Source organism: Dermacentor andersoni, chromosome 10 (assembly GCF_023375885.2).
Source record: "Dermacentor andersoni chromosome 10, qqDerAnde1_hic_scaffold, whole genome shotgun sequence".
Classification (NCBI taxonomy): domain Eukaryota; kingdom Metazoa; phylum Arthropoda; class Arachnida; order Ixodida; family Ixodidae; genus Dermacentor; species Dermacentor andersoni.
In genome coordinates, this window is record NC_092823.1 from 55,555,742 (window position 1) to 55,566,926 (window position 11,185).

General features: G+C 53.7%; 2 protein-coding genes across 5 annotated transcripts in view; both read left to right on the top strand.

Moving 5' to 3' along the window:
• Positions 1 to 11,185, top strand: part of LOC126543780 (CUGBP Elav-like family member 1-A) — a 575,682-nt gene that overhangs the window by 234,999 nt on the left and 329,498 nt on the right. For all 4 annotated transcript variants that reach the window (XM_055062366.2, XM_055062365.2, XM_055062364.2 and 1 more), the window contains one exon: positions 1,657 to 1,739. In XM_055062366.2, coding sequence (XP_054918341.1) covers positions 1,657 to 1,739 — 83 coding nt within the window. The remainder of the gene's footprint in view (positions 1 to 1,656; positions 1,740 to 11,185) is intronic.
• On the top strand, positions 3,642 to 5,390 carry LOC140213409 (uncharacterized). The gene has a single exon (XM_072284627.1). The coding sequence runs from the start codon at positions 3,827 to 3,829 to the stop codon at positions 4,709 to 4,711; it is 885 nt and encodes a 294-aa protein (XP_072140728.1). The 5' UTR covers positions 3,642 to 3,826; the 3' UTR covers positions 4,712 to 5,390.

The window sequence follows — 11,185 nt, forward strand, 5'->3', positions numbered from 1 at the left end:
CGTGGGCGGTCGCGCTTCGACGAATTGCTCTCCTGGTCTCTCTCAACTTCTCAAGCTCACCTTGTACAGCGCTGTATTGAGCAAGAGAGAGAGAGAGGATGATATTGTTTATGAGAATGTTTTCAAGCGCTGCTTTCACGCTGTGCGGCGAAGCTGCGCGATCACGGTGTTCGTACGTTGCCGACGTTGCACGGCTTCGCGAGAGATGAGCGTGGTTGCTTTTACCGCGACGTCGGCTTGCTTTGTTTAGCGCGTAGATGTTCCTTGTTCTTCCTAGCTGGACTAAAAAGAAAAGCGGGATGAGGGGGGGGGGGGGGGGGCGGTGCGGCACTGTATCTGGCGGAACGCGTGCCCGCACGACTGGCTTGTCGTTTATGCTCGCCTAAGTACGTGCGCATAGCAATCTTGCACGCCTCGTACGCGCGCGTACCAACGTACGCGAGCGCGCGCTCAAACACTTACACGCACACACGTACAGACACACGCACACACGTACAGACACGCGCACATGCACACAATCACTCGCCTCTGAGCTGCTGCTGCAGTGATTATGGGTGTCGGGTCGCGCGTGACACCGCCCCGTTATTAGTTCCGCGGCAATCTGTTGTGCGGCACGACCACGGATGTCCCAGTTCCTGTTGGACTATATACCGCAGGTCTAGGGCTAGCAGTAAACGTTCCTGTTTCCGAGCCGTGTGTATAGCTGGTATAGTCGCGACCGTCTCGCTTTTTAATGCTTGCCGCGATTGGCGCACACGGCGAGCCTCTGTCGCCGCGGTGTCGGCTCTCGTTTTTTTTCGTCGCCTCCCCGGTGGCAAGACACGCGCCGCGACAAATGGGGCCGACGATTAGGTGCCCCGCGATCGGGAGTGGGCAACTCGGGCTTATTGCAGGTGTGCGGCGATTATATATCGGGATGAAAGGCGCAAATAAAGAAAGAAAAAAAATTGTGTTCTGGTACGTGGGGCTAATTTCGGTGGGGCGTGTTTCTGTCGGCTGCAAGTTGGAAGCTGTCGTGACTTCTCGTCCGGCTGATACATTTTGGGCGGTCTCTGATTTCCCTGTTTTTTTATTTTATCTGCGTACACGAAGTTGACTTGAAATCCGCAGTATCGATTGCGAAAGTCTCCTGCATATTGTGTGATATAAGCTTCTCAAGTCCTGCATGGTTTTTTTATGGGTTTGTTTTATTTAAGGTTGTCCACTTTACATCTGAAAGTGCAGACGACATGCCTTGGTGGCTGGACCGCCATGCTGCTCCTCTGTCGCATAAGATGCAACCTTGTAATAATAGCGGGCTGCAAAAAAAAAAAAAAAAAAAAAATATTGCTTTGAGCGCAATTCAAAGAAGCTCACCCCGTCAAAATTCATGCGGTACCTTTTTACTATACACTGTACCTAATCGCCCGCTCTACAATTCGGGCGGCGCTGCACCGGATAATTAACATTAAATTGTGGAACTCAAGAACATGAAGTAAGGTGGGAGGGGTGCCCAAATTGATGGCGTACAACGTTGCTGAACAGATACGGGTTTATTTCGTTTTGAGAAATTTGCGGGAACACTTGTGAAAATCCGTAGAGTACTTGTGTGAAGCGTCCGTCTCACCTCTTTCTCTTTCGTTTCCCCTCCCCCCCACCCTTTTCCCATCTGTGCAGGCTGCTGCTTTGTCACATTCTACACGCGCAAGTCTGCCCTGGATGCCCAGAACGACCTGCACAACATGAAGACCCTTCCCGGGGTGAGTCCCACTGTCTCGTAGTGCGCGCACCCGGCAATCCGAGGAAAGCGCGCATATATTTGGGCTCCGCGAGCTGGAAATGTTTGGTTAGGTTAGATGTTGAGACAACGTTGGATGTAGGTTCAAGCCAGTGCGCGTGCATTTTTCTCGTGGGAGATTTCGGGCTTCCGCAGAATGGCTATCGCTTACAGGGTGGATGGAAAGCTGGGCTATAATGTCTTCTCTCGCGTCAGAAAAGAAATTTGTCAGGGGGAAACAAATAAAAAGAACGAAAACGAAAGAAAAGGGTGGAGAGGATGGCAGGCAGTGGGACATCAGCTGAAAGAAGAAATTTGAACCCTTAGTAAACGTTTGTTGCTACTCAAAATTGGGTTGGTATTTTAATTTTATTCTGTCACTTTGTCCAGCGAGACACGTTTGTGTCAACTGTTGTCGTTCAAGGCGGATATGGCTTCTCGTCTTTGAAACGTCTCGCGCCGTCTCGTTTCCTTTCATTTTTTTTTTTTGCTCTGTTTCTTCCACGTTGCAAACCGGCTACGTATTGGCGAACTTCTCTCTGGAACTTCAGAGATACTTTATTCTCCCTCATCAGCAGATCTATTGTATTGTCCCTTAGAAGTACGTCGCATTTTATAAAAGAAACGAAGGAAGTAAAGGAAATAACCAGCATTGAGAGGATGTCTTACGAACGGTCGCTGCTCATCTATTGTCGGCTAGAATTATGTCGCGCTTGCGAAATTTTCAAGAGAAAAGAAGAATCTTAACACGACGTTCCCAGTCACGGTCACTGGCCGGGTAAAGTCGTGGTAGCTCTGCGCTTTCCTTGAAGCCGAAGTGTGCCTGCGCGAACTGCGCTGCGATTTCAGGTGCTGCGCCCGGGCCCGTCGTCCACCCTCCTGGGTCTCGCCAGCCCTTCTACAGGCAACTTTTCTCACGCTGGTGTCTGACCGTCACGTCACACCCGCATCACTGCGACGCCTTCGAATGGTCATTGTTACGTCTGTACGCCGCAGTATAAGTGTAAGCCGCGCTTGCATAGATGAATTCGTTTGAATAGTGACCTCGTCCTCATTGTGACCCCTCCATTTCCTAGCGCCTGCACAAACGGGACAAATGTGCCCCATCGAAGGTGCGTGCTTTTCGGCGTTTCCTTTGCTCTTCCTTTTCAGTGAAGGCGGATCCTCAAGTAGAGTGCGCGCACGAGTATCGTACTTTTTGTTTACAGCAGTAGTGCGAGGGCTGACGACTCGAGTTTCACGGCCGAACGGATTGGAAGCGATCCGCGCGTGACTGAATCTTGCCGAGTTCCGACAGGACCGGTAACCGCACGCAGGTGTGTCGCATTTGCGTTGCGCACCACATGCAGACTCACGGAGCAGACCCAAGAAAGAATCGCCCGCGGATTCAACCTTGCGTTTAGCAGTTGAAGATATAATGCGAAACTGCAGATGGGATGTCGTTGTGTGAGCGACCGCTCCGAGCTATTCCCCCCCCCCTCCCCCCCCCCCACTTTGGCGTCACTGTATGTGCACTGGCTATGTTTAGGTTGTTTTGTTGAACGATACACATGCATGCTTCCCTCGAAGCTGTATGTGATGTGGCAAGAAGACAAACGGGAAAGGGCCATAAGCATGGGCAAGAACCAATAAGAAACCTTAATACCGAAAAAGCAAGGTCTGAACTGCTTTGCGCATTGTGTCCTTGTAATTTCTACGTATATATATATATATATATATATATATATATATATATATATATATATATATATATATATATATATATAATATAATATTCGAACCTCACTATGTCTTAGTGTTGCGTCATGCGTCGTTCTTATTCAGTTTGACGAAGGCGGACTGTGGAGCGCGTAGTTCGCATCCTCTGCCGCATAATAACCGGCCAAGAAGAGGTGTGCTAGGCAGAGGAGAACGTGAAGGCAACAGAGAGAACGAAGAAGCAACGCAGCGTGCCTCTTCCCTGTTGTGGGTATACCCCAGTATGTAGGATCATCATGATCATCATCGTCGTCGTCTTCTCGGTCGCGTCGCTCGCGATACACGTCGCGGTCCCGGGACCCGCTAGCTTGGATGGCCGCCGCTAGGCGAGGCGACGTCCCCGCGTCCCGTTCGCAAGTGCAGCAGCCGCCGCAGCAGCTGGACGACCTCGTCAACTTGGACTCCGCCTTGGACGACGACGAGTTCTCGGGCAGCTCGACCGCCGACATCCTGAGCTCTCCGCCCCCGCCCTACTACCGCATCCAGGACCCTCCCAACATCCGCTGCAAGCGCTGCCGCTCCCTCGGCGCTTCGCGCGATCCGCCGGCCTTCTGGAGACTCGTCGGCGTTGCCGCCATGACGGTGGGGGCCATAGCGCTCTGCTTCTTCTTCGTCGCCTGGTACAGGGGCGACGCGGCCGTCACCACGGAAGCGTCCCGCCGCGCTCCGCAGGGCAGGTCCGGACGCGAAGGAGGCCCCGGCAGCTGGGGCGGACAGTCGTGGCGCGACCGCGCAGGGTCTGCGTCGCCTGGCGCCGACTGCGCCGGATGCGTCGAGGGCAGCCGCTGCCGCCATCTCGAGGACGGCTCGCTGGCGTGCACCAAGAGCTGCCTGGCCGAGGAGTGGCCCTGCCGGTCGGGCCTGTGCGTGTCCAAGCACTCGCGCTGCGACGGGCTCGCCGACTGCGACGACCTCAGCGACGAGACCGGCTGCCCGTGCGACGAGGACGTCAACTTCCGCTGTGGCCTGAACACGTCGTGCCTGCCGCTGGACCGGCGATGCGACGGCCGCGCTGACTGCTGGGACATCGCGGACGAGGTTCACTGCCCCGTCGAGGAGTGCCCGCCGGGAGACCCCAAGGCTTACCACTGCCACTCGTGGCACTGCATCCCCTCCGAGCTTGTGTGCGACGGCCAGGACGACTGCGACGACGGTAGCGACGAAGGAGGCTGTCCCGCCGACGTGACCCCCTCGTAGAAATAATGTTTTTTTTTTGAAAGGCAATGGGGTCGGCTTCATCGATGGCATTGGCCACTTTGACCGTCTGCTCCTGCAACCGCAACTGCCCTCAGTGCTGGAAGGCTATGACCATGTGACGTTTCCGATGCAAAACATCGTTTCCCTTTCTTTCTCATCTTTAATTGTTGTTTTGTTTTTGCATTCTTAGCGAAACACCATGGTCTGGATGCAACGTTGTGTAGTTCGTGAACCGAAGTGCTCTTTAAAGATTTCTTTCAAGTGTGACGTCTCCCGGATTGTTTTATTTCTCGAGCGTCCCTGTTTCGCATAGCGTTGACGTGAATGGCGGCCGTCTGTTGCCTTCTGAGTGCTTTATTCTGTGAAGTGCACTTATACGCCAAGCTGTGGCTGTAGTTTTCTGGCGTAGTTCCTATACCTCGTACCTTGTACGGTTCTTTGCGCCCCGTGGTCTTCGTTTTTTTTTTCTGCTTTTGCATAGTTTCTGACGCTTCCTTGAACGACAGCAGACCGTCGAGTAAACTTGAGGAATTCAGGTGGGTTTCTCTTGTTCGAAGTGATTTATTGACGTGTAACAATATGTAGGTCATGTTAACGCCGTGCCTGCTTCAGAAGCACTTAACTGCTTAGTGAAATATGTAGGACCGCTCTGCGCAGTCGCGCACACTCCGGTCGTCTCACGCCAAGCGTCCGTTAGTTTGGAGTCAGTTGCGTGCATCAGGCACACGTTTAGGGAATTTTTATTCCAGGACTTACCGCAATCGACAACCTGCATGCCTGCGCGGAGCGTTATTAGAACCGCGCGAGTCTGCAATCGTGCATGCTTGAGCGAGAAAGGCACACTGGCTGCAGACGTCTCTCGCCGATGCGGAAGACTCGCCATAGCGCTGGCCCTCTGACGTCTGCTTCGAGTCCCTCGGGATGGCGCTTCGAAATGCAGGAGGTGGTGATAAGACAAATGCGCACAGTACGCGCGCTCGACCTCCGTCACCGAAGGAGCGCGTTCCTCCGCGTATAGTGCGGCATCGAGGAAGGACGAGCGCTCGAGCCATGCATATTGCACGAAACGGAATATGGAAGCGGCATCTCGGGTACATCCCTCGAGCGCCGGGACTTGTAAGCTCTCCGCCGCTGGCGGACGTATGTGTACATAGGCCGGCAGCGTTGCGCTACTATTTAACTACCTCCGCGAGAGGCCGAAAGCTCTCTCGGACTCCGACTGCAGGCTTACGTGGAGATGGTTGGATGGGAGTTGCGACGTTTATAGTGCGAAGGGAGAGGGAGGGGGGATAAACGGTCGCAGCGGGAATTGGACTGGGGCTAAATTTTCGGGCTTCGAGTCTGCAATCACGTGGTGGCCGTCGTAGTGTAGCGTCGCCATAGAGAGAGCCGGTCTGGCCACGCACGAGCATGCACGCGTAGTTGAAACTCGTGGTCGTCGTGGCAGAGCTGTGGGGCTTGCGCGCACACGCTTCTCCGTGCACGTTCTGTTCCTCCGCGTCGTTTCCTGGCCTGCTGCTCAGTTATTTACGCCGCGCCATATTCCTCGAGTCCGCAAGCCCATGTAAGCGCGGCCCGTAACGTTCGCCGGCGGCCCGAGTTCAGAGCCTGCCTTTGGGCCGCCGGCAACTTGAGTACGCCTGCATCGAGCGGTGTGCGTGTGTGCGTCTGTCCCTGCATGCGCGCCAAGGCCTTGTTACTGCAGCGGGGGCGGTTTCTTCTATAGCCAAGTGTGGAGATATGATCGCGCAGCGCGCGCCATAGAAGGTGTACGGAAAGCGGTGGAGGGTGGCGGTGAGAGGGGTTGAAGCCCCCTTATCTCTTCCATCCCTGCCGCTGTGCGTGGCTTGCAAGCGGCGCGCGGCCGACGCGCTGGTCCTCGTCGTAAATATTTCGGTGGACCGGAGCCGCCGCGAACGTGCAAGCGCCCCGGCGCGCGCATTAGAGATTCGCGCCCGCTTCGCTGCGTTCTCGTGTTTCGGCCTGCTTTGCGGTTGGCTGGTCGGTGCGTGCTCGACTTCGCCTTCACTGCATGGTGGGCGCCCATGCAGTGAAGCCTCCGGCGTTACTGAACGACGCCGTTTCCTTTTGTTTATTTCTTTTATTTTTCATCTTTATTTTTCTGCAACTTTTCGTTTCTCGGCCGTCCCCGTGTTCCCGCGCCGTTCACTGGGCGTCGGTTGGTTCGCGTCGTTATTTCGCGGCTTTCCCTGCTCTGACGTCACCCGTTCGGTTGTACGAGCGTGCGCACCGGCGAGGGGCGTTATTAATTTCCCTCGGCCCGCGCGTGTCGGCAGTCGGGAATTATTCGGACGCTGGCTGTAATTAGCGTCGCGGAACTCGGGTTGTATACGCGACTGAGCTAAGCAAGGCGCGTATTTTTAGTCGGAACATACGCTTCTCGCGACCAACCGGCGCCAAAAAGATACAAAAATGTTTGGCCTTATCTTGTGTCTCCGCCCCATTGCCGTAGCCCGGTGTATAGCGGAACACCGGTAGCTGCCAGGGGCGCCACTGGCGTCTGGTCAGGTTACACTGGTCAGGTTAGACTTAAGGCGTTTTGTTGTTTAGACTGCCGGGCAAATGGGTGACCTTACGCTTTTTCGCGCGTTATGCGTATGACGTTAGCCGGCCGCTTCCTTTTCCATCCCGGCCCTCTTATTGGCGCCGGCTGGGTGAAATATAACTGGTACATTTACAGTATGCTGCGCTCCTAACGGAGACTACTAATTAGCGTTCAAAGCGACATTGCTAACGAAGAAGGGTAATACAGTAGCGCAGGAAAACGAGGAAGCGGGACTGATGCTCGATCCTGCCAGCTCGTCTTGGCCTCGTTTTCTGCGCTACTGTATTACCCTTCTTCGTTACGAATCACCTCACCCGAGAGACGTTTACTAAGGAACATAACAAGAACGTATCGAACTTCATTGAAAAAAAAAAGGAATACATGATGTGACACGTTAAGTAGACCTACCTTGATTACTGTCCGTGCCTCAGTGTTAAAACCGAGCAGTTATTATTCCCGAAATGCTAATTTCGTGTTGTCTTGAACAGTGGACGATACTGTACTCGATGCATATAGTGCTTCGCAATAGGAATCAACCCGTATGCAACGATAAACAAACAGGCGAAACGGCCTATAGAACCCCCTCCGTTCCCCTCCCCTATATTTTTTTCCCCTTAAATCTTTCTCTCTAGTTGACTTATATGAAAGGCTGGGCAGAATAAACCGGCCGAGGCTTCCTAAGAAAATGGTATGGAAGAAAGGAAAAGTGTGCAAGTGCTCTGTCGAAATTGCCGTACTCGCATGCTTAAATGCGCGCCAACTCGTTGGAATATACGAGACGGATATATCGCGAGTGATATATTTCACCTTCTGAAATGAAGCCGAGACTTTATCGTCGCGCGCCGATGCGGAGCGAAGGAGTTGGGAGGGGGTGGGGGGGCGGTTCGTTTTCGGGGTATAGATTGCGCGGGCGGTTGGGAAACTTACGGCGTTGCCGCTCCTTGCTGTTGGAGATTGCGCCACGCACCTGATGCATTGCTTTGGATTAGCATGCGCATATTTCGCCCTGCCGATGGGCGGCGTTTTCTTTTTTTTTTCCCCTTTTTTTGTGATTATGATGTTATCGAGGATCTCGTAAAAGAACGGGCTTTCCCGTTGGCTGCGCCCGATATTGAGTGCCCCCTATAGAAGTCGTAATTAAATGGCGTCGTTGCGCCATGTGTCGTTGAACGTGCGGGTATGCTGATTTCATATGGCCGCGTGCTCATATATATATATATATATATATATATATATATATATATATATATATATAATGTGTGTGTGCGTGTGTGTGTTCTGCGTTTCTGTTCACTGACTGGTTTTCATAGCGTGCGCTCAGTTGAACGGCTGCAAAAGCTTGACGGGAGTATTTGTGCAAGATGTATCAGTGGCCGCTATTGTGTTCTGTCGTCTGCTTCTGGGCACTAGGTTTCGGGTTCGATTCCTGACTACAGGGGCCGCAAAAGCGCCCTCTATGCACCATGTCTTGCGTGTGCGTTCAGGGGAGCTCATCGAGTCCTCACTTCTGCTCTAATCTCGCTTTTCGCGAAGCTTGGTCGAAGCGCGCCACTCGTGACAAGAGTTGGGTTTATCTTACCACCATGGATTAGATAGTTTAAAAAGGGTTTGTTGTATTTGAGTAAACACGGTATTTGCGTTTACGTTCAATGCAGGGCGCGCGCGCGCTGCGAATCGTATTCTTGGGAGTTTCACCGATCACCTGCTCCGGAAATCTTGTGCCCCAGATGCTCCTAACACTGTTGCGCTAACGCTTACCTACGCTTGCGGTTGCGTAACCCAACGTTAGACGACCAAAAAAGCCGCATGAGTGACCGACCAGATCCCTCGCTCTTTGCTTCGCGAACGATGCGGGCGTGCTAGTGTCCTCTTGCGAGGTTCGGCGGCCGAACCAAAACGTCGAAACGGACATCCTCGTTATGAAGGGCTCTCAGGCCAGTCGGGCGAGGCTTCGGCTTCCAGCCCTGTAGCTGACACTGGCGTGTCTAGTTTTAATGGAAGCAGACGGCGCACTGGTTGCTGCAGAGGATGGCCTAATGACCTAGCCCGCGTCTGCCCCCCCTACCTACCCCTTCCTTCCGTTCAACGGTGCGTAAAGCCTGTTGGTTGCGTCATGTCGGAGATCTCCGCTCTCCTGTGGCTGCTTGCCCTGCAGAGGAGATGCAGGAAAAAGAAAAAGAAAGCTTAGCAACCGGTGTTGCTTAGTTAAAGGACCGACCGTGCGCGCTTCGCTGCGGTCCCTATCCTTCCTGTTCTCCTCCTCCTCCTCCTCTCTCTCTCTAGGCGTGCCTTCGCGCGCGTGCGTGCATGAATGCTGGGGGAGCGTATATTGGAAGGGAAGGGGGAGCTGCGCTGCAGTCCTCCATCTTTTATGACGTCCCGTCTCGCAGCTGCAAGTTTCAGTTTACTCGGCATGCACTTGACGAGGCGCGACTGTGCTGGGCGGCTGTGATGTTGGTGCTGAGGCGACCCGCGGTGTTTCGCTTCAGGTACCGCATTGCGGCTTCGGCCCTTCGACACCGCTTCACGCAGGTTTACGTTTGTCTCATTTTCGGGCAGGTTTGTGGTTTGCTTGCGTGTTTGTGTGCAACGGACGTGAAGCCGTTCGAATATGCGGTTTAAACTTATGACGTTGCTTAGATATGTGAGGTTTTGAGGCGCAAAAGCGGCAAAGGCAATGATGCTCAACGTTGCTTAGAGTTTCACACGGCATTCTTTCTCACTTGGTGTCTTACTTCGTGGATCAAAGCTTTCTGTTTCTTTCTTTCTTTCTTTTTTTGCGTGACGTAACCCTGCCGCTTGGCCTCTGAAAACTTGGGCGCCGAAGAACATGCCAATTTTATGCCTCGTTCGCTGTCATTCGCTGTGCGTTTTTTATCAGTTGGTTAGCGAAATGAATAAACAAGCTGCAGACAAGCGGTTACTCCGGCTCCGTTCTAATTTACTTCGACAGCAGCACGTTCTCGCAACGGACAGACGCCTCGGCGCAACTCATTGGCCGTCACGTTACGCTGCCTACGGCGAGGTCCTGGGTTCGCGTCTCGGCCGCGGAGGCAGCATTCCGATGGAGGCGGAACGCGAGAACGTTCGTCTCCCGCGCGTTGGATGCACGTTCGAGAACCCCGGGTCAAGTAATCCTTACGATGCGCTTTTGTAGCGCATTGTCCGTCGTATCGCGCCTTTCTTTCGTCCCGTGTCAGTCTTCCGCTACCCCCTGCAACCACGGACTACATCAGCTGTGCTATGAAACGCGTCTCTCTTCGCTGCTGCTTTTCTTTAAAATCGACGAAAGGGAACCGATGACACCGCTGAGCCGCATCCTTTTTTTTTTTTCCCAGCCTTTGCCTCACGGCACGCGGGCTTTTTTGAGAGAGTCGGTGTGTGCGGGCAGTCGGGCGTTTGGCGGCGTCAGATAGTAGATGGACCTGCCACCTATCGGCACGGACAGAGTCCTGGCCCCGGGGCTATCTCGTCGACTGAGGAAGAACAGGGAAGTGGGAGAATAATAACGGGCGGTTAGAGGAGGTGTCTAAAAAGGGAGAGAGGGATACGGGGGAGGGTGAATGCGGCGCAGAAAGTGGAAATCGCTCCGAGCCATCGTCTTCGATCGCGCGGTGACTGTGGTGGCCGGTTCGGCACTCCAGTCGTTCCCGCAGCGGCCGCACCGTAGCGGCGAGCGCGGCAAACCGTCGGAGCGGACGTCCGCCGTGCATTCGAAAAGGATCGGCGGCCGGTGATATGCGGAAACTGCGGACGTCATTTGTTATCGTGTCGGGATGTTCATCTCCGCTTACGGAAATGGCGCCGGCAACGCAGTGGCGCCATCTCGTTACATCTAGTTGAACCAGAATCTGCAAACACTATCTTGAAATGAGTGCTGATTTTCTTACTCAGTTTCCGCTGTATAA